The sequence below is a fragment of the Wolffia australiana genome, chromosome 4 (assembly GCF_029677425.1).
Source record: "Wolffia australiana isolate 7733 chromosome 4, ASM2967742v1".
NCBI lineage: Eukaryota > Viridiplantae > Streptophyta > Magnoliopsida > Alismatales > Araceae > Wolffia > Wolffia australiana.
Genome location: NC_135838.1, coordinates 22,771,912 through 22,796,055, shown reverse-complemented (window position 1 = coordinate 22,796,055; position 24,144 = coordinate 22,771,912). Strand labels below are relative to the sequence as shown.

At 42.2% G+C, this 24,144-nt stretch overlaps 1 protein-coding gene across 3 annotated transcripts; it reads right to left on the bottom strand.

Moving 5' to 3' along the window:
* LOC144702439 (mechanosensitive ion channel protein 2, chloroplastic-like) lies at positions 1-24,144 on the bottom strand. Of its 3 annotated transcripts, none has more exons than XM_078574482.1 (14): positions 24,060-24,144; positions 23,887-23,955; positions 23,737-23,796; positions 23,492-23,604; positions 22,561-22,684; positions 22,390-22,487; positions 21,996-22,109; positions 19,446-19,506; positions 2,729-2,878; positions 2,509-2,619; positions 2,212-2,379; positions 2,020-2,133; positions 1,008-1,064; positions 1-904 (listed from the first exon to the last, which is right to left on the bottom strand). In XM_078574482.1, the coding sequence occupies exons 2-14, from the start codon at positions 23,935-23,937 to the stop codon at positions 422-424; spliced, it is 1,704 nt and encodes a 567-aa protein (XP_078430608.1). In that variant the 5' UTR covers positions 23,938-23,955; positions 24,060-24,144; the 3' UTR covers positions 1-421. The 3 variants fall into 3 exon arrangements, with proteins under 3 accessions (XP_078430608.1, XP_078430610.1, XP_078430609.1); XM_078574484.1 differs by having other exon boundaries at positions 23,743-23,796; XM_078574483.1 differs by having other exon boundaries at positions 23,737-23,793.

Below are 24,144 nucleotides of genomic sequence, written 5' to 3'. Positions count from 1 at the left end.
GATAATGGATATCATATATGAATAACAAAGTAGCGCCCTACCCTAATAGTTGGTGAATGAAGCACTGTATGAGGAATTAAATACTAGAGAGAGATGTTCACATTAGGGTTAGTGGTATTATCACATTTCCCACGGTAGACGAGTGCACATTAAACTTAATGCATGAAGGGGGCTACTGAGCCATTCTGGTTAATGCATTAGGAATGTGTTAAGAGTGCACATCAGCTGTTTGCCTACTCTTCCAGGTCTTTGAGCCACTGAGGAAGCCACTGACTTTCTGGAGCAATGAGGAGCTAGGTGTCATGGTACTTACAGTCATACTCCTAGATCCATCAGAAAAGGTATCTTAGGGTCTTGCTTTAGAAAGCTATTTTCTACTGGTCAGCATCCATAAAGTTTATCAGATGGTTCAATGATCTGGTCAGATGGGTAGAGTCCTCTTGGCACCGTCAATGGCCAATCCAAGAACAAGATTCTTCTCCTCTTGCCCTCGGGACTTGTCCTCTTCTGTCTTGGAATTTGTAGTCAGAGAAGAATCTTCAAGAACTTCTGAACTTGACGAAGAGACCAGCACCGGAGTTCCAAGCTTCTTAACGTTGGATAACTTCTTCCGGTTTTCTCCAATAGAGTCATCTGCTGTCTTTTCCTTGTTCTGTTGTCGCCTTTCTCCTTCTGAAGAACCAACTTCGTCCTCTTGGCCATTTATTTTGACACTTTGATCCATCAATAATGCTGTTTTCTTAATTTCTGCAGCTTCAGGGCCTGAGAAAATAGTCTCCTCGTTGAATGGAGTCGCCTCTGCTGCACCACCCTCACTGTAAGCTTTGCGGACAGTTCGGATTGGGGTGGCAAGTCGGGCTTGATGATGGCTAACGACCCTTAGAAGATCCAACAGTATGGCATCCTGAAAGTGAGAGACATAATAAATGAATTCAAGGACCAGAACATAGATACAGAATAAAAGATTGAAAAAACTAGGAGTGTGGCTGGAACTCAGCTTTGTTTACCTTGACACAGAGGTATTCTTCATAGTGAGATGTCTTCACAAAGCAGGATATGAGAATCTACAGCAATCCAAAGGTGTAAAAACATAGTTTAATTCAACAAAAAAGTGTTATTCTGAACAGATATATCTCCATGGGAATTAACCCATTAGCTCATCGATAAAATTTCAGCAACAAGCAGTATGATACAAGGCATTTCTTCTCAAAGAAATACCACCGGAAGAAGAAGAAAATTCAGTCTTGAGGAGCTCACATGCATACTGAAATATCGCACGTGCCAGGAGATCAAAAATACAAGTAGCGGGAAACGAGAAGGCATCTTTTGGGCAACCTTTGCAGAGGCAGTTGCAATAGCAACTGAGGGCTGGGAATGGGATCTGACCTATGACCAGAGGGGAGAGCTCTTGCGAGGATCTCCATCATCTCTTCTATCTTCTACCTTATTCCTTCACTCTCTCCTTTCTCTCTGTTTATCTTGGAAGGTTTTGGTACAATCAATGTAGATTGTTACGACCATAGCGACTAGCAACATTGGGCAGTTTTATTGTTGCTTGGAAAAAGTATCTATACGTATCACTATTCTAACATTGCGTAGATTATATCACAGTATATCATTGAGTATTTAAATGCCTCCAGAAGATTTTAGATTGAAATATCAGAACATTCACTCAAACTTATATCCCCCATAGAAATTGAAAGAAAGGGCTAGAAGATGTCGACAACTTTCAGAGAGGTTGACTTGGACGTTGAGTTTGATGAGGCTATCATTGACTGTTGAAGTTGACATTGACAGAGCATCAACATATAAATAAAAAAAAGTCGAAAAATGTTGACCCATCCACATGAACATCTACGACCCTAGTTGATGGCGTCACTAGAAGAGATCAATTAAGAGACAATCTAATAATTGAGCCATGCAGTGCCCAAGTAATATCAACTAAATTTGATCAATTATTCCATTTGTTGAGCCATTGCTTGGAAATCACGGGTCAAAAGAAAAAGACTTAGTACTCACCCGAAGAGACTGATTTTCTGGATCAATATTATCCAGAAAAATTCTTCTATGAAGTTTGCGCTGCTCGACTTGAGGGTTTTTGGCTAGTACTTTGCGCATATCTGCAACGATATTCTAACAAAGACAGACCAACAAAGAAAACAATGAATAAGTGAACACATTAAAAGTAGTATTGAAAGCGTCTGCTCTTACGCCAATCTTGTTTACGTCCAAATAGCTGATGGCGATATGGGTCTTTATGCGCCAATGAGTCTTTTGGCTGAGGTTCCTCACAACGCTCACGGTGAACTTGTGATTAGGAATATGAACGGCTTCACGATCTTCGCCTCTTATTACAGTCGGGGACCACCATCCAACATGCTACACAAGAACGAGGAATCAATTAAAAACTGCACCAAATATCACAAAAAACCGTGGATTTGTATTCATGTAGCGTAGAGGGAATAAGCTGTCGCAACATCTAGATAAAAAAGAGTACCCATTACAAACCTCAACAGTGCCAGAAACCTCATAACCTTGGATATTCGTCTGTATCCATTCATTTAGAACGAAGGGTCGAGTGGCTTGGATCATAATGCCTGAGAGGAAGTTTGTAAATATCTGCATTAATAACAAAAAAACTGTGAATGAAAATTTTAAAACTCCTCCCACAACATTATTCAAGGAGTAATTCATTCTATTGGAAGTAGCAATGAAGTGAGATCTTCACCTCTCGGCCTGAAAGGGTGAGCAAAACTGTACCAAGACCCCCAGCAGTGAGCCATTTCTGAGCAGGGAAACCCAAAAGCTCCATGAACAGAGAAACTGCAGCGACCCAGGCTGAGCTATACAAGGCTCTTCCAGCAAAACGAAATCCAACCTAACGTTAAAACATTCCGAACCAACCATACATTAATAACCTACTGCAAACAGTTCGTAATTTTCAAGAATTTCAAGAAGAAAAGAGCAGACAAGAAAAGGTGTCTCTCAAAGTGGATGCAGAAGCATCTGACATGTTTTATCTCATAATTAAAAAATAAGCAAAAAACTGCCTGAAATGTAAATTTATGCAAAAAAAAAATCAAGGCCTCTGAGGAAAAGGGCCAGATGAAGCAGCTCAGAGGCTAAGACATCTGATAAATATCTTAGCAAAGCGTATCAGAGAAAATGGTTCATAAGAGCGGGACCGTTACAGCAGACAGACGCTGAAGCGTCAGGCCAAGGTGATAAAGAAAACGCGGAGGGAAAAGACGGAAGGGAAAGTCTTTTCGTTCATCTCTGACCCTGAGCGGGCGAGGGAGCAGGAGCAGTCGGAGGAGTTAGCCCGACGGCCAGTTGTGGGAGAGCTCCTGGAGTTTCTCTCGTTTTCTTCTCTTTTCCTTCTACCGATCAAGACACTGTGTTCTCCTTTTATTTCTCTTCAATTTGAAGCACACTCTCTTTGGATGGTGAATCGAAATACTGGGAAGTTTTGTGGATTTTTTACTCAGTATATCAACATCATTTTGTGAGCATGATTGTAGAAAATGCAAAACATCTTAAAGAGAATATGAGAAATGTATTTCCTTAAACCTTAACTGCAGATATAAATGATGATCAAATCTTAAGAAGAGATATGAAAGAGCTCTTGTTACACCAATATCTGAGTGACACTCTTCCTCTTATAGATGGTGGCATGTTCCCATGAGTTCTCCACCTTCTGCAGGCCCCGCCACTACATCAGCACCTCTGCTCCCGCTTGGGGTTTTCTTGATGGTGGCCATGCCTTAGGTTCCATCATCCACTACATCTCAAAGTGGCAAGGCAGGTTTGGACCTACTCAGTTTGTGTCTCTGATACGGTTCCGCCCGGAACGTATCGTGTAACACTCATGTAATTCAACGATTCAATGCAATTAGTTCGACGATTCAATGCCGATATTGTTAATAGCCGGTAGAAGGGGAATAGGGGAGGAGAGGGCGAGAGTTCCCGGGGTTGAGAGGGAGAGAAACGGGAATGGTTGGCGGGTGTCATCGGCTCCGCGTCGAGGATGGCGCGTCGACCTACAACCGCAGGAGGAGAGAGTGAGGAACCCGGAGAGGGAGGTAAGGAGGGGGAGTGAGACTTACTTCTGATTGCCTGCCTCCCCCATCCGCAGGGAAGTGCTTAAGTAGGAGTTGGGGTGGTGTGGTCCCGTTCTGGCAGTATGGGCCTGGCCCGTACTTTCTGTCTCGCATACACCCTCTGCCGGATCATATCAATACTCCCCCCTATTTCGAGCAGCTTGTCCTCAAGCTGGAAGGAGGGGAAACGGTCCCGGATGACGGCAGCTAGCTCCCATGTAGCTTCGGACGATGGAAGATCCCCCCAGTGAGTGAGGACTTGGCAGCCTTCCGGGGATGGACGAAAAGCAGTGACCTTGGAGGGGACCACTTGCCAAGTGTGATCTTCTGTGAGTAGTGGCGGAAGAGGTTGAGGAGGCACGGTGCTGGGTGCGGCACGCTTGAGCTGGGAGACATGGAAGACGGGATGGATATGCGCGATTTCTCGAAGGGCCAATGCGCTGGAGGATGGGGTAGGGGCCGAAGTAGCCCGGGGCGAGCTTCTCGAAGGGCCGCTTGGCGAGGGATTGCAGGCGGTAAGGGCGGAGTTTGCGATAGACCTGCTCACCCACTTGGTATTCCACCGGTCGGCAATGTTGGTCGGCGCGCGCCTTCATGGTGGCCTTGGTACGGTCCAAGTGTTGATGTAGGAAGTCGAGGTGAACATCTCGGTCGCGAAGGAGGTGGTCGACTTCGTCATTCGGGGAACGCGACGACCCGTAGCGGAGGAGGGTGGGTGGTGGTCGGCCATGGACCACTTCGAAAGGGGACATGTTGATGGCCGAGTGATGCAAAGTGTTGTAGCTGAACTCGGGCCAATACAATCAAGTACTCCAGCGACGAGGGTCGTCTCCTGCAAAACAACGGAGGTAAGTTTCCAGGCTCCTGTTGACCACCTCGGTTTGGCCATCCGTCTCCGGGATTTAAGTGGAGCTGTGGCGGAGTTGTGTGGCTTGGAGAGCATGCAACTCCTGCCAAAACCCGCTCATGAAGATGCGACCCCGGTCGGAGATGATGGATGTCAGCGTTTTGTGCAATTTGATGATCTCCTTGGTGAACTTGTCGACCACCTCTTTGGCCGAGAACGGGTGACGAAGGCCGAGGAAATGGGCGTATTTGCCGAGGCAGTCCAGCACGACCAGGATGATGTCGAGGCCGTTTGATTTGGGCAGGCCTTCCACAAAGTTCATAGAAAGGTCTTCCCAAATACGCAGAGTGGGTAGAGGTTGGAGGATTCCAGCCGAAGCGAGGTGTGACGCCTTGTTTTGTTGACAAATGTGACAGCCATTGACGTACCGCTTAATGTCGCGCTTCATTCCTTGCCAAAAGAATTGGGCAAGGATGCGTTTGTACATCTTGAGAAAGTATGGCAGCGGGTGTATGCAAGACGGAAAGTACGAGCCAGGCCCGTGCCGCCAGAATGGGACCACACCACCCCAAATCCTACTTAAGCACTTCCCCGCGGGCGGGGGAGGCAGGCAATCAGAAGTAAGTCTCACTCCCCCTCCTTACTTCCCTCTCCGGGTTCCTCACTCTCTCCTCCTGCGGTTGTAGGTCGACGTGCCATCCTCGATGCGGAGCCGACGACACCCGCCAACCATTCCCATTTCTCTCCCTCTCAACCCCGGGAACTCTCGTCCTCTCCTTCCCTATTCCCCTTCTACCGGCTATTAACAATATTGGCATTGAATCGTCGAACTATTTGCATTGAATTGTTGAATTACATGAGTGTTACACGATACGTTCCGGGCGGAATCTTATCAGTCTCCTTGCGCCTTGCACATGGAAGCATGAGCTGGGAAGTCCATATTGTAGGCCACTTTACCAATCTTTGACATGATCTTAAAGGGTATTTAGTACTTAGGAGCCAGCTTCCCGTTCACTATGTTTGCCACGGATTTTATTCAATAAGGATGCAGCTTTACGAGGACAACATCTCCCTCCTCACATGTCACTTCCCTCTTTATCTTGTCCATAGCCAACTCTAACAACACTTGAGCTCCATAGATGTTCTAGTGCACAGCTGCAGTATCTTGTCGTAGCCAACCATAAGAAGATCAATGGTGTCAATTCGGAATGTGGGGAGCCATGATACACAAGGGTAGAAGGGTGCTCTCATACGGTGTGTACTGGTGTCATGCGTATCGCTGAGTAGCATGAGGTTCCTGACAATACTCCACCCAATGCAGCCAGAAACACCACAATTTGGGTTTATCCCTTTCAAAGCATCAAAGTAAAGTATTGACACTAATTCAAAGCAAAGTATTGGCACTAGTTGACAAATTATGTTTGCCCATTAATTTCTGGATGATATGCTGAGCTCCTATGTGGATAGGTGCCATGTAGCTTACATAGTTCTTTCTAGAAGGCTCTCATGAAGATTTGATCTCTTTTAGAGATAATGGTCTTGGGTGCTCCATGAAGCTTCATAATTTTTCTACAGAAGCGTACTTGCTGATTCAGTCTAGCACTGTACTTGTTTGATGGTGGTAACATCTTAATAAAGTCCATCGATCGATTCTCCCAAATGCAAATCTGGGAATCAATAGGGTTTGTAGCATACCAGCGGAAGCTACCATCTCTGACTTGTTTCAATATATGAGGCCTGAGTTGATATATACTTCGATGTTGCTCCTCGTGCCCACCTATAAGACTTGTGCTTTCATCCACATGTACATCCTTCAGAAACCTGCCATGGCCCCTGCACGGCGAGTCATGGAAGTCATGGAAAACTCAGGGAAAGAGTTCAGATGTCACGGAGACCTCTGTGTGTCCCTTTTGAAGCAGGAGCCATTAAGGATGATTATGTGGGGAACACTGTTAGGTTGCGACAACACTTGTGTCCGCATGCATTACAGCTTTGGTTCCTCTAGATTTTCCATGCATACCTGGGCTCCCTCTTTATAAAAGTAAGTTAATACCTCATAAAACTGAGGGATGTGCAATAAGGGATCTTCTGGTTGGCTCTTGCAACCCAACTCACACTAAATGTCAAATTGGAAGACCAAGATTTTTTCTAGCAGCTAGTGATATTAGGATCTTCCCCCCTCTGCTCCAGTAGAAATCTTAAACAATATTGAATCATTCGTTGCAAAAGCCAAATTCAAATATCAAATGATGCTTTCATTTGTGGATGACCAAAAAAATTATTAATTTGTGCTTATATGTCAGTTTTACTCAAGCCAAGGGCACAAGTGCTTGGCTGAAGTATGCAGTTGGTCAGTCTTTCTTCATAAAGACAGTTCCAATTCCACCTCAAATGGTTCCTAGAAGTTGGGTAACACAACAGCTAGGGCTTCGAGAGTATCCAAATATTGTGCTTTAGTGTTCCATGTGAACATGTCTTTACTAAGAAGGACCCAAGGTGAGTAGTGTTACATACTGAGGGAAGAAGAGTCAGTAATAGCCCACCAGCTCGAAGATGGTGCAGAGATCCTTTGCCTTTTTTTTAGGGGGTATGGCAGCCAGCATCAAACGGACTGGATCTTGATACGTCAACCCCGAGCCCTAACCTCTAACCCTCACCACAATTGCATGAATCTGCATTTCTTTTGGTTGAATCACAGTTCATGCTCCAAGATGCAAAAGATGTGCCTTAGATGACCTACATGCATCACAAAATCTTAGCTATATATAAAGATGACTTCAAAGAAGACTAGCATACATTTGCAATGCAGGGCGTTGGAAACATGATTCATCAAGTATTATAAGGTGCCCAGCACTTTCATGAGGCATAACAACCCATTCATAGCAGTTTTCAGTTGAGAAATCTGTTTTTTCGAATAACATCCTCCTTCATATGTATTTGGTGGTAGCCTGAGGCCAGGTCCAGCTTCAAGAAGACGAACATCCCTTTAAATTTGTCAAATATCCTCCCAATGACCAGAATGGGGTAACAGTTTAGAACTGGCCCTCTATCCGGGGCACAATAGTCTGCGCAGAAATCTCATTTTCTGTCTTTCTTTCCCACCAATAGGGCAATATTGTGATGCGGCCTGACAGCATCAAATAATCTGGGGTTCCATGAGGTATTACACCTATGTCTTTATCTTGTTCTTTTGAAAGTAAGAGTAATGGTGGGGTCGTTTGTTGACTTGGGCAGAACCTTTTGCGAGAGGAATCTAGCGCTCAACCTGGCGTATGGAGGGACTGCCATGATCTAATCAAATAGTGCAAGGAAAAAATAGAGGACCTCTAATGGAACAAGCTCCCTTCTGGTGCATTAGTCGTCAATTCCAGTTGCAGTTCAAGAAGTTTTGATCATATCTAAGTATGTAGCATGGCCCCTTGGTTAGTGTTGACGTTGTGTTCAGGTAATTGTTGGCCTGGAGGGTTTGAGGCATACCATTCTGTGTGAGCCACAAGGTCCTTAAGATATAACTCGAAGAGAAATTCTGATGATGTATAGCCATGGTTGGTAAGAGTGACCAACTTTTAAAACATGAGTGCCTCAAATGTTGTGCTTGTCTCCTCCCATGGTACCAGTGAACTGTGTTGTGCGCTGCGTCGTCCACCATCACGGAGATGGGCATCCACGCCCAGCATGGATTATGGTCACTATGGTCATTGAAGAGACAAGGATGGCGTTAGCGAAGGTGGAATTGTTTTTCAGGCATGGTCCGTGGCCATCAACTGTCACATGCTTATACTTGGATGTGTTTCACCTTTGGGGGATTCCCATGAATTTTTCAAAGTACGTTCCACGTCAACGGAGTTCTCCATGGTGTCATGGAAGTCTACAGTTTTAGAATGTAATGGCATCCCGTCAGTGGAGACGCGATGCCATTAGTGTCCCCTTGGAACACTAAAATTGAGTCGCTTTGATAGAGATTTAGGAGTTCTAGATGTCATATGAAGGAAAGTCAAAATGACTCTTGAGCTTTGCTTTAAAATCTTTCAAATGTCCTGACGGTGGCTTATCTTGGCAATAATGCTCAGCCTAACACACCAAGCAATTTGCATTTTTAGCCAAGAAAATTGGGAGATCCACCTGACCTTTCCTCCCCCCAAGAATGGAGTGTGTGCTACGGTGTTTTGAAGTTCAGGGGAGAACAGTGTCTGCTTGAGTGACAGAAGAGAGCTGGATGACAATGCTTCCATTTGAGCAAGCTTCTCTACAAGGCAGACGAGGATGTCCTCTATGTGTTGTCATTGGCGAGGAGTGGAATCTATCAGGATATGGCATCATCCTGGAGGACCACCACTTCTTTATTGAGGGATTCCATCTGATTACTTTGGATAATGACCAATCACGCCATCACTTGGAAGAGGGATAGGGCAATCTGTAGGCATGGCCCTGGCCTGAAAGAGCAATGAGTATGTTGGCCATGGAAGACAAGAGGAAATCCATACCCTGCACCAGCCATGTGACGATAAGGCCGCTGGGCTCAATGCTAAGAGGAAACCTGGCTCAACAAGCCGGTGACCCCATCCCTTCTCTGGTGACCTTTTTTCTCTCCTACCTAATGGCCAATAGCCTTTCCCCCGAGACTTTACGCTAGGGCCCCCTCCTTCATGCCTTCCTTCCCTCTTAGAATGTACTCCCTCGTGTACACCTGCTTTCCCACAAGAGGGACCCTTTTTGTAGGGTGTCCACAGTCTTGTCATCACATCAACTTAGTAAGACCCATCTCCTCTCTCTAACGATTGAACTCAATGATGCATCCAAGGGCAATGTTATAGCTAATAGTACTGAAGAAAAACAGCAAAAGAAAAGTACAAACAAAACGAGGGAATCCATCACTTGTCCGCCCCACTGTCTCTGTGATCTACCTATGCTTCACTGTCGACAATGATACTAGAAGATCACAAAGGAAGAGGTAGGACTAGGGTGGACATTATGGGAGATTGAGAGAGGTAGAGAAGCTCTTACAAGATTTTTTCCATGCTTCCTTGCCTGATCTTCCTTTTTAATGACTTAGGGTTTGCCTGAGAGTCATATTCCAAAGTGGGCCTTGGCTTGGGCCTGAGTTAACCCCTTGATGGGCCAAAAATAAAGGGGGTAGTTTGGCCCCCTTTGCCTCTGGAAAGACCTGGTTGGATTCTGATATACTTCCGGGATCGGGAAGATCAGAAAACCCTGCCTCCGAGCAGATCGCAAATGCAACTCCAAGATTTATGCGTCCAATATCACGAATCCAGAATTCAAGAGGAGTAGAAGAGTAGAGACATTCACGGAAGAACAATGTAGAACAGAACAGAAAAGAAAATAGGGGAATCGGCGACGATTCACCCTCCCTCTGGATCCGGGACTCTCCCGCTCTCCAGCCCGATCGTGTAACTAACTTTTCAAGATACCTCCTTCCCCTCTTTGGCGCTTTATTTGTAGCATCTGTATGGGACCACTTCTTCTAAGTTGACCTGCGGCGTTTTGACCACTGATATTTACGCGGTAGGGTCGTATCAATACTCCCTCCCTGGAGATCCAAATTTTCCTCAATTTGGAAAGTTGGAAATTGCTTTGTAATCACGTCAACATCTTCCCATGTTGCTTCAAAATTTGGTAGGCTTTTCCACTTGATAAGAAGTTGCATCCCTGTCCTGGTAAAACCCCTCTTAAGCACCGATTCTAGATATACCTGCCATTCCCATTCGTCAGAAATGTTAGTAGGCACTGGTAAAATATTAACATCATCACCCACTACTTTTCGTAAGTTTGAGACGTGGAAAACCGGGTGGATAGAGGCAGTTTATGGAAGGTCCAGTTTATAAGCTACTGGTCCTATTTTTTTAATAATCGTATAAGGACCAAAGTATTTTGGCGCAAGTTTTTCCGACTTGCGTTTTGCTAAGGACTTCATTCTATAAGGACGAATTTTTAAGTATACTTTATCTCCCTCTTGAAGTTCCAAATCTCGCCTATGTTGATCAGCTTTCCCTTTCATGATTATCTGTGCCTTGGAGAGATGGTTTTGTAACCTGGACAGTATTTTATCTCTCTCATTGAGTAATGAGTCCAATGAGTCTAGTGGACATGGGGGTGAACCGTAGCGAATAGTTGGTGGAGGATCTCTCCCATAGACGACTTTGAATGGGGTCATCTTGATGGATGTGTGAAAAGAACTGTTATAACTATATTCTGCCCATGGTAACCAGTGTGCCCATTTCTTCGGATTTTCAGAAACAAAGCAGCGTAGATAACATTCCAAGCTTCGGTTCATGACTTCGGTTTGTCCATCCGTTTCAGGATGGTAAGAGGAACTGAGTTTCAATGATGTGCCGTGAAGTTTGTGTAATTCTTTCCAAAATTGACTAGTGAAAGTACTGCCTCTGTCTGAGATTATAGAACGTGGAATACCGTGTAATCTGATAATTTCTTTGATAAAAATGCCTGCAATATCGAATGCCGTGAAAGGGTGTTTGACTCCAATATAGTGGCAGTATTTTCTCAATCTGCAAACTACCACTAGTATTGAATTATACCCGTCCGAGTTTGGCAAACCTTCAATGAAATCCATGGATTTGGTATAGGAAGGGGTTGTAATAATCCAGCAGGGGACAGTGTGGATGACTTGTGTCGTTGACATATTTGGCAAGCGGCAACATATTCCTGGATCTTCTTCTTCATACCTTGCCAATGAAGCTGTTGAGAAATACATTTTTGTGTTTTAAGTACTCCCCCGTGTCCTCCAATCTTGGCATCATGAAACTCTTGTAAAATTAGCTGAATAAGAGATGAATCTGAAGGTAATACTATTTTACCCTTATATAAAAGCACGTTGCCCTGTAATGAGTAATGTGGTGTTGTGGAGGATTGAGTAACGCTTACTTGATCTTAGATAGTCTTGGGTCTTGGGCAATCTCTTTTTCCAACACAACTTTGTCTAACCACTGTGTCAGTGAAATGCTGTTGCACTGTACTTGTTCAGCCACATTAGATCTGGATAAGGAATCTTCCACTGTGTTGTGTCTTCCTGCTTTGAATCGAATTTCAAAGTTGAACCCCAATACTTTGGATACCCATTTGTGGTAATGCTCGGGAACTTTCTGGTCATTCAAAAATTTCAGACTAAACTGGTCCGTATGCATGAAAAATTTTTGGAACAATAAGTAGTGCTTCCACTTATGGACTGATAGTACCACGGCCATTAACTCTCATTCATATGTTGATTTTAGCTTGGAATGATTACTGAGTACCTTGCTGAAATACGATATCGGATGTTTATCTTAAATTAGTACTGCTTCCAGACCGAACCCAGAGGCATCAGTTTCAACAACGAAAGGCTTTGAGAAGTCAGGTAGTTTCAGTATTGGAGCGGTAGTAAGTGCTGTCTTTAACTCTGAAAAGGCTCGATCAGCTTCTGTGGTCCAAACAAAAGAATTTTCTTCAGTAGTGATGTCAAAGGGTGAGATTTGGAGGCATAATGGGCAATAAAGCATCGGTAATAGATGGCTAAACCCAGAAATGATCGGAGTTGTTTCAAAGATTTTTGGGATGGCCATGCAGAAATGGTGGAAATTTTGCTAGGATCAGTTGCCAACCCCAGATTTGAAATCCTGTGACCCAGAAATTCATTACAATTTTGTGCAAATAGGCATTTTTTTGGGTTTACTTGTAAATTGTTGTCTTGCAAAATTTGGAAAACCTTATTTAAATGGTCTTCGTGCTCCTCTGCAGTTTTGCTGTACACCAGGATGTCATCAAAAAATACCAATACAAACTTCCTAAGTTGCTTCCAGAAAACAGAATTCATAAGGGCCTGGAAGGTTGAGGGGGCGTTGCGTAGCCCGAATGGCATCACCAGAAATTCAAAGTGTCCTTGATGTGTCTTAAATGCAGTTTTATGAATGTCAAGGTCATGCATTCTGATCTGATAATACCCAGATTTGAGGTCTAACTTAGTGAACAATGTAGCCCCATTCAACTGTTCAAATAACTCGTCGTCTACCGGAATAGGATATCTGTTCGGGATAGTGACCTTGTTTAGGGCTCTGTAATCAATGCAGATTTGCCACCCCCCACCTTTTTTTCTGACTACGAGAGCAGGACTGGAATATGGACTTGTAGAAGGTCGGATAATGTGGGTAGAGATCAGATCCTGATTGAGGCTTTGTAGCTCATTAAGTTCCGAATTAGTAGATGCTGCAAAAGGGAGTGGCGATGCCATATGCAAAAAGGAAGAGACTCATAAAATGGCAGAGGCAAATAAAGCTTTTGCGCATTTTCATTAATCCATGAACAGGGTCTATATAGACACATAGATCCATGGATCCATACATCTCGATCGGAATTTTTTGTGGAGATATGAATATCGATATGGCCTCAGTTAATAGGTGGTATTCCAGGCTTCAGGTGTATTTTATGATCCATATCTATCTTCGGTGGTAATTGCAAAACAGATTCAAACACAGAAGGATAATGAATACTGAAAGCATCAATATATGAAGATTTACGAATAGTGAATACCGTGGCTGCCTCGTATCGCAAGCAGCATATAGTGCTCAGAATTGCCTCTTGCTGTTGATAATATCATGCGCACTTGAAAGGAGTGGAGTGGAGGCCGACAAGAAGTATGGATCCGTCTGGAGTTTGTGAACTACTCCTTGTCATATAATTTCAAAATTCTCAGATTGTAGTTACTTATAAACCATTCAAGTGTTCAAAGCCATTGTGCCCCCAATACCACATCGATTGCTCCCATTGGAAAAGGGTAAAGATCTTGACTATTGTCTATACCCTGCATATAAATGGGCACGCCCAGAAATATTCCCACGGATGTTTGCATGGTCCCATTAGCCAGTCGTACATCAAATCGAGCACTTGCAAAAATTTGGAGAGACGCTTCGGATATAATCTCCGGTGTAATGAAGTTGTGTGAGGCTCCACTATCGATGAGTATTCTTACTGGATGGCCTGCTACATGTCCCCATAGTTTGATAGTGTGGTTGGGAGACGGTCCTTGGGAGATAAACGCAGATAATTGAGCTGAGAAAGCTGATTTATCACTGACTGGAGAGTCATCAGTCTGCATGGGTACAACTTCATCTTCTGACTCTTCGGCTGGCGCAGACCTGTCCACTACCATAATAAGGTTCAAATTTTTTTTGCATTGGTGTCCAGGCAAGAATTTTTCATTACAATGAAAACAAAGCCCTTTTCCTTTCTCTGTTGAAACTCGGCTTCGGTGAATCGAAGATTTCTTTTTCTTTGTGGTTGTACATGGTTGTGCTGAGTATAAGTTGACTGGTTGCTTGGAGCTGGTACCGTAGGGTTATTTTGCTTAGAATGTGTGTACACCCTTTGAATATGTGGCTGATAATTCGGTTTCGAGTATTGTGCTGGTTGATGATAAGTAGGAGAGTTTTTCCAAGCCGTGTAAAGAACTCCCAAGTCTATTTCAACTTGGACTGAAATATCCATCATCTCCTGCAAACCGAACGGCCTGCATTTTCACACTTCTGTACAAATTTCCGGCTTTAACCCATGTAGATAGTCATATTCTTTGGTTTCGGCTGCCACTTTGGGAAGTTGGGACAGAATTCGTTCAAACTCATCCCTGTAATCAATAACCGAAGCTGTTTGATGCACATCAAATAGTTCTTGATACATCTTGTAGGATGAAATGCCGTAGCAATTGGCAAACAACAGTTTGAAATTATCCCAATCTCGGAAACCTATTTCTTTTTCCATAAAAACAAACCAATTTTGGGCCTAATTATCAAGATGTAGAGAGACTAAGTGCAACTTATCTTGGTCGTCCATAGGATGTAGATAGAAAAATCGATCAGCACAGGCTATCTGCCCTTCAGCATTATATCCCTGGAATATAGGTAGATCTCCTCGTTTAAATGGTGAGTTCAAATCTGACCTTTGATTAATACCCGGTGGCGCTGGTTGAACTCGTTGGTGTTGATTGCCGTCTTCGCTAGTAGAAGGTGTCTGCCTGAGCTCCTCTAGTCTGATATTGATAGAGGCAATTTGCTCCATAACATGTTCTAAAACGTTTGCTGTGCGCCTCTGTAAATCTAGTGTGTTCTGTTCCGATCTTAGATCTTGATCCATCTGGAATTTGAGTCGGCTGCGACCAATGACACGATTATCTTCCAAGGACCTTGATTTGGCGGCAATCTTGAAGCTCGGCGTGATGCCTCCCAATGACGGCAAACAAACCTTGTTCTCCAAGAAGTAGTTGCGTAACCTTCGATCAGGAAGGTACTCCGAAGTTTTTCAGCTGGCGATTCATGAAACTCGAGGTGTTGACTCCCCGATGTCAGCGATAATCTTGGCTTGCCAAGAATCTGTTGCCTCCCAGAATTTGTGGAAATGCTTCCGTATCCTCACTCAGGAAAGGGCTCTGATACCAGTGATATACTTCCGGAATCGGGAAGATCAGAAAACCCAGCCTCCGAGCAGATCGCAAATGCAACTCCAAGATTTATGCGTCCAATATCACGAATCCAGAATTCAAGAGGAGTAGAAGAGTAGAGACATTCACGGAAGAACAATTTAGAACAGAACATAAAAGAAAATAGGGGAATCGGCGACGATTCACCCTCCCTCTGGATCCGGGACTCTCCCGCTCTCCAGCCCGATCGTGTACCTAACTTTTCATGATGCCTCCTTCCCTTCTTTGGCGCTTTATTTATAGCCTCTGTATGGGACTACTACTTCTAAGTTGACCTGCGGCGTTTTGACCGCTGATACTTACGCGGTAGGGTCGTATCAGATTCTTCACACAGTTCTTCTCACATTGATAACTTCACATCCTTGCAGGATGTGTTACAAGCAAGAATTTAATCAATCATCCAGTTTTTAAGAATTCTTGTGATCTTATGCGCATGCATGACTTTAGTATGGAAGAGCATAGCCCTTAAAAGCAGGATTTCATCTGATAGATCCATTTGGCATGAAACATGAGTTGAGAAAAATTTGCATGTGATTGGTCCTTTTTTTCTAAATTCCTGTGTTTGATAAGGTCCTATTGTTCAGTTTTCTATAATATATTTGTGTGGAAGATTAGAGCTGCGTACAGAGAACTGTGGAATTGAACTTGGAATTCCAAATCTGCATTTGGCTAGGAACAGCTCTGATACATCCGACAAAGTTTGGAGGCCTTGACTTATCTTCTCTCTTATTCCCCTCACACATGAGTCCCCAGTAGGTTTCTGAAATGGAACTTATGAGCATTTATTGTCCATCTACCATAAAATGTGGTGTTTCAATGAGTTAACCAGCCAATCCTTAAGGCTAAATCCACACTTCCCAAGCCTTGGGCAGGTTACTACCCTGAGTTCCAGCCAACACACTTCTTGTGATTCTTTCTGCTGTGATTAACGAGCTGGTTATCAGGGCTGGGTAGTCATGACTGTGTATACAGGTCCAATGCTGAGACCTTTAGGATAGAATGCAGAAACTATGGGGCCAAGACCACCACTTGTACTTTTTATGAATGTCATTACTTGTCATTTCTACACGTACTTTGGAGGGCACGCCTCTATTTGGTTTATCTATGTCTATTGCTGGACCCTAATTTCTCCTATTGCAGAAGACAATTATTTCTAACTCTGAACTGCCTGTAGATCCCATTTGTATATCTTGGTCTATCCAGTCACTTTCAAATGGATTATTAATTTGATGACCCATCTCCGATATGATCCCATTCTCCTCTCACTACCTCAGGAACCACACTTGTGGTTTTCTCTCACTTTCTCTTCTCTGTGATATGTTGGAAACATTGTTTATTAAAGATAAATTCCATTGAAATCATCCTTAAAAGTGAGGATCAACAACAGTTTTATCCAGGAATCATTGTTATCCAAAATATGTAATTTTCAAAGTGAAGATTGGCCCTAATGGCTCTACTGATTGTTTTAAGTCCAAGCTGGCTGATTGACACAAAACCCAGAACTATAAAGGATATCATAAAGAAGCATTATCTTTGGTGAGTACAATTACATATTTCTGGCACTGGTCGTTCTATTTTCATGACAATACATTAAATATATCCCCATAATGCCTTCCTACATGGAGACTAGAATGAGATCTTCATGCAGAAACCTTGGGAATGTCATTAGGTCCTACCCAGGACTTTTCATGATAAGAAAAGGTGAAGGAGAAACATGTCACATGCAACACAAGAAGAGTTGGGAATGCAAAGGCTGTAAATAAAGAAAGATGTGAGCAAGGAAAGGTTACTTCTTTTCCAAAAAGTCTGTTGAGGCGATGAGAGGAGTGAGAGATCCTCTCGACTTCCCCGGAGCCAGAGATGTGGATCTGGCCAAAACCAACTCTATCTGTTATTTCCTATCGTCTTTCTTTTATTTGTTCGTCAATATGGCGTTGACTCTCCTCAATCAGGATTCTTGAAGTGTATTGTCGTCTTTACATACTGGTGAAGAAAGATAATTATTTTCTCCTAGATTACATACCTAAAATTTCTGGTAACATAATATATTCAAGTTTCAAAATTTTCACTTAGATTTAAAAAATGACCTATATCCTGGTTTAGCCTATCCAACAGTATAATTTTCAAGATCAACCTTTGGTATGGGCAATTTTTTTTCCAAAATAGGTATGGGGCAAAGTTTGATGATATCATGCATATCATCAACCTTCGGTTATGCACTCCAATTACATCTGTTAGCGGTCTACATTAACAAAGTGATAATGACCTTCCTAGGATGTTATTGGAGATAGAGGCTAAGGAGGTCGTAGTGGACACCCACACGTGCCAGATGAAAGGCACATGTCTGAGCGTGCTATAAAGAATATGTGAGGGGGGAAATCAAAGCATTCAAGAAGTCAGTCATGGGATACTCTAAAGGCAGCTAAGAGTGGCTGAAAGCTGGATGTGGGAGAGGCCTGAAACATGGAAGGAAGGAGTCTAATGATTCTGATAGGATTCTTGATAGGATCCTCAACCTATCTAGGGTGGTTTCGTCATGTTCGCCCAGAAGGGCATTTCAGTTATTTGGCTATCATGTATTTCCTTTAAAAAGGGGTGCCCTCCCTTTAGGAGGGAAGTCAAGAAGTAGATTGAATTAAGGTCTTCTTGCCTCCCCTCTCCTCGTCTAGTTCTGGTCTCCCTTCCTCCCTCAACGATCCCCGTCCCTCATGATCGTCTCTACCTCACCACGTCTTCAGGCGGCTCATCCTCGGCTGATCCCTACCCCCTCTGCTCGGCCTCCTTTCGGATCCTTCCCGTTTCACCTCTTTACTCCAGGAACTTCTACCTCGCCTCGTCCTCTACCCTCCTTCCGATACGAACCTAGATGCAGGTTCATATCAGATTCCTCCGTTGTGCCAGTCAATTCTTAAATCTCCGCTTCACCTGATCTCTTAGTTATATTTAATTTTGTTCATGGATTATAATGTTGTTTGACAGTGATTGAGTACTACTCTAAAGTTTATCGCTAGATTCCCATGGGAGAATATTGACTTTCACCAAATCCCTAAAGTGAACAGAACAGGATGTCATTATCATTGGCAATGACACTTAGGATGTCTTTTAGTTAAATTTTTTCTCTGGGAAAATAATGATACAAAAAATTTGGGAACTCTTCATTATTTTTTGGTTATTAAGATTGCATGCTACTCATCTAGAATTCTCCTTGATCAATGAAAACATTTTTGAAAAAAAATGGAGGAAGGTTAAGGTCACCCAAGTTCTGTGATCCTCACTATAATAGAAGAAAACATGTGCTACATTTCTTCTAAAATGCTGGCTAAGTGGAGTCAAAATCTTTCACAAATCCTATACACTCGTAATCAAAACCAAAGCCACATTATGGTGATCCTTTTCAGGATTAGGTCAGTGTCAGTTGCTGGTGAGATGGCCCAACCCACTGTCCTTGACTCAGCTAGATATTTCGTTGTCATTAGTGTGACATGCTATTTTTTGGTAATGAGTTTTCTTTCCCATCTGAAGGGAACTCAGCCCAATGGGCTTAATTATCAGAACTCTGATGATGCAGGCTTGAAAAGGTTGCATCTTGAATTTTTCTCTACGGTCTGATATTCTGCATTTCTCCAAGGCAAATTTGTCTTGCATAATTCCAATAAACAGACTGTTGTATCTCACTACAATGTCAAATTTGAGTATCACGCAATGAGGCACACTACTTGTGTTGTGAGATTGGAAGTTTTCGCAGATGCAGGATGATGTAGCCCAGATTTGGACAATTATTTTGATATAAATATCTCTATACCAAGCATGTCATCCAATCTAAATCACATGGCTCCAAAGAAATATTGCATCAGATGACATTTTAGATAAATCAAATATTTACTCTACCAATATTAAACTAAAATAACATAAGAAAAATACAACAAATTTGGTCAACAAAACTTTTTTCCACAAGATTAAAAGGAATTGGAGTCTCATATTTTGAGCAAAAAAATGAACAGCACCAACTAAAAATACTCACATTTTTTGAATCATTTGGATCATTTGTATCTGCAAAGTATTTTTGAGATTGCTGAATAAAGCTGCATTGAGAAACTTCCCAGTCTTAAAAAATATTTTATAACATCTTATGATTTTCAAAGAAGATGAATGAACAATATAAAATCTATTGGAGCGATCCATATGCGAAACAAAAAAAAAGCTTACAGATAAACAAAAGAGGTATAAAAATAAAGAGAAGAAGAAGATGGATAAGACCAAGTAAGATCTGGCTGTTTGTGTATACTCAATATAATATCAGGCCTGGTTTACAAGAGATTCCAGTCCAATGAGTTGGTCCAGCCCAAGGCCCTCAAAGGCCCTAGAACCTAAGGCTTGTGGAAAGTTTGGACGCCAGATTGAACATATGAGTTATGAGCAGTGATTTACCTATTTCCCTTTACTCTCTTAGGCAGTGACCTTTTCTCTTGTCCCTTTGTAGATGAGCTTCCTGTTGCGGACAACAGCTCCCCCTCTCAACCCAGAGATGATGATCTTTCTATCTCTATCACTCATCTCTCCTATCCTTATCTTTCTTTCTCCAAGTCCAATATCATAACTCCCTCTAGAGAGACATTTTGTGACATTCCTCAAAGTTAAAGTTCTATAACTTTGAAGATAACATTGTCATTTAAAGTCCTTAACAGGGTCCTATCAATAACATTTTCAGGGATGTTAACTTATTGGAAAATTCTCCTTTTATAAGAATTTCTACCATGTCCTCACTGGTAAGGTCGTTTCACCATGCAAGAAAGCATTATTTACATCTACATACTAAGAGTCGGATTTGGTTAACTTCCACCAATGATCTAGAGCTCTTCTCAGGCAACTCCATTCAGTACATCACATCTTCCAGAAAGGAAGGTATCCATTCTTACTTAAGTACCTCTAGAAGAGCTGTATTCTAGAAGAGCTGTATTCATACCCACCAAAAGAAATCTTGCACAAATTATTGACGCTGGCTAAAACAGAAGTCCAGATTAGATGGGATGCTAAGCCTGAACATGATGCAACATTGAAAACTGTCGAATCCATTATGAAACATTTCCCTAGTTGCCTCCCGCCGCACAAAGTTTCTACCATGAAGGGACAAGGTATCAATTCTTATTAGCTACATCACCCTAGGTCATTTATGAAAGCAAGAAGAACTAAGGCAAAGCTTCTATCCTATCCAAATGTTGGAAAGAGCTTGAAATAGGAATTCCTTGACCTCAACAGGATATGAAAAATCAAGAGAGATCAGGCCTCTCCCTCTCACACAGTGCCTGTCTCTGTTCCTTGAGTTCCATCTTCCTCCTTTCTTATACTCTCTTATCAGATAATACACTTTGCATAGCTTCATCAAGATGCTTATTACGCCTATTTCAAGAGGTTATTATCACGATGTCTCCTAAGTTGGCTTATGTATAATGACTTCAAGTTATTGAGTTATTTCATTTGTTTTAGTAGCATAAACAAATAACCCATCTGTGTCTTGGCCTTGCAACCAGAGCGTATTGATGCACCTTGAAGCTTCTTACTGATGTTTCTTGAGGATATGTGGTGACAGTATAAGGGAAATTTGGAGGAGGAAATTAAGGGTGCATACCAGCAGAATACATGAAGCCAGGAGTCGGCCTGCAGGTTCTGGCATGAAATGGTGGTCATAAGGTGCTCCGGGGGAAGCCAGATGGCAAACAGTGACAGAGAAGACACTGGCAAGTTGGCAACACTTAATGAAAGAGGACCAGTAGGAGATGATGTTCCATTTATAGCGGTGGCTGGTTTGGGATGCACGTTGTAAATTTTCTGGTGTTTTCTTCTATGAGGAAACAGCATGAAAAAGTTTGGATATTGAGTGAAGCAGCCTTGTTATGTCCTGGAAAAGGAACCTTATTGCAGTCTGTTAAGAGACTTGGTTGGATAGCATGGCCACAAGGTGAAAGACCATAGAAGCTGCAGAATAAATGATAAATTCTTGAGTTTGCACTCCATACCTTCAGAGGGTAACATCACATCAAACACACAGAACCTGGGATTGCCTAGGCTCTGATAGTAAAATTGATGTCTCATGCAAGACGGAAGCAGAAAGAAGAGAAAAAGATAAGTAGAGAGTAGAAAATGGATAAGATCCTTATTGAAAAACAAACTTAACCCTCGCAAACTTGGGAAGGGGTCTTTCCCAACTTTGAGTAGGCTTGTAACACAATGAGCTATACTTTCCAGGAGTAGCTTACAAGGCCAAGGTGATGAAAGGGAGATGAATTCTCCCCTCATCCAGACCTTAGTGTCTTTGTCATTTAATACATGCCTGCTGAGAGATCTTCTTCCCCTGATTATATATTAGGTTTCTCTATTCCTCGTCCTTCTCTTCAATCTTGCTATTTAGAATCCATATTCCTCTCAAGCTATACTCAATCTCTCCAACTATGTTCTAGGCTACTTAGAATTCGAACATAACATCAGCGAGATACAAAGCTTAAATGGCTTCTGAATATCATAGAAACATAATCTTAAGTCAATAAAACTAGAAATATCATTAAAAACCAGTTACCTTGATAAGCAAAAATAAAATGCCAAGACAGTCGATAATGACTTTACAAAATGCAAAAGTCGTTGCATAACTGCCTGGCTCACATCAGACGGAAGCACTATTGGATTCATCGCCCTGTAAATTTCATAACAAAAAAATCAAGGAAATATACTTCCATTGAGGTTTACACTGTCAATGAAAAAAATAAAACCACATAAAGAGAAGGTCAGACGACCATAAACTAATTTAAAGATGACCATGATAGGAGCTTTTATTATTATAAAGGAAAACACAGATTAATTTTTTTTCTGGACATCAAGATCAGATTACTAAACACATGATAAACTGATCACGTGCACTCAAAATGAGACATCAATGCAGAAAATTTAACGATTTGAAACGATTGGATTCATACCTGCAGATAAACATGACGCTGGACCAAAGGAGTAGAGGCCGGATATAAGACGTAAAAATGTAGTATGTTTTGCTCTTTGGCCAACTGCTATCGCTACTCTGTGAATGTGAAGAACAAATCGTTAAAAATACCAGGGAAAAGATTTAAACAAAATCTAAAATATTAACTTACTCTTAATATGATCCCACTACAAAGCCGCAAGAGAGGTTCTAACCCCCACAATGTAAATGCAATGACTCCTACTGCCGTGGTCAACTGATAGGATAATGGGCATCCATCCAATTTTCCACACATCCTGAAACTCAGTGCAGATGGAGATGACATAAGTTATATTAAATATGCAAAGAATTACCCAAATTGGATTAGACTCAAAACTATATATTTACCGAGCTTAAAAAAATAAATAAGTTTTATGCCTCATTTCTTAATATCCCTAAAAGAGAACATGTATACATGATTTGATTATTTGAACGGAGCAATGATTCCACAGGCCTCGATTATACTTCTGATAACTATTTTCTTAAAAAATAACTAAAATTATGAGAACTAAGTGAGGACCATGCGTAGCTTATAGAAATCTGTACCGCGAGCAATAGAAATAGTTTATAGAAATCTCTACGAGACTCAAATAGGGACGCCTTTTGGTATTAAATTCATCCAGTGAGATGGAAAATCTCTTGAAACGGTGATAGACAATTGGTCAAATTTCTCGTATTACGCTTTTTAAATTCCGATACAAATTTTCATCTCCCTGATGTATCAATTATTTTACATTCAATAACGGATCGTTGTCGTAACTGATGCGAACGCTCCCCAGAATCGTGGAGTATGAATCGGTTAACCAAATTGTGGGTAATCGAAAAGACTATTTCGTATTATCTTTTTTGCCAGGAGAATCAAGAACTTTCCGCAAGCCAAGTAGAGATTAGACAAGAACATCAGACTGTGTCAAAATACATGCAATTCCATCCTAGGCGAAGGCCTTAGAATATTCCCTGTCAGGCAAATCTCAGAAGTATATCAACCAATGACCTAGAAATATGAACCACGTAGAAAAAGTTACCATACGACAAAGTACCGCAACTCACAAGTGAAGATTTACCTGGGCAATGCATCTGCGGTTCTCTTCAGGAGAAAGAAGACACTGTTTCCAGTGGAAGAGGTGCAGAATCGGCATGTAACGATCCCATTCTTGTAGGGAATATTCGGCGGCCACTTTTTGTGAAAACGAATGGGCAAGAGAGAAAAATGATTTAGTAACGCATCCTCGCTCCTCGAGTTCCTCCCATAAATGCCGAAATTAATGAACAAACAGAGTATTTTCAAGAGGAATAGAGAATAACAAACCAATACGCGAGGAAAGGGCAGGAGCACCGATGGATGACCCAATCCTTCCAGCTGCGTCTTCTAAAAGCCTCGCAATCGATTTTCACGTCAGAATTCGGCAATCAAGATAAATGTCGCAGATAATGAAGACAAAAGAGATCAAATTCATACCTTGACCGATTCGTGACGAAGAAAAGAATTTGGACACCGGGAGAGAAACATGGGTGGCGTGCACCGCTTCTGAAAGTTAAGCGTCGATTAACAGAAAGTTTACAGCGGAAGAGACAGAGAAAGACTCAAATAATCGCCACAGAAAACTGCTTCAATACTTCTTCAGATCATACCAGAGAAAAAGAAAACAAGGATCGGCGGATTGAAATTTTCTTCTTCGTGTTCTTCCCTTGACAGCCTCCGATGATAGCCTGCCAA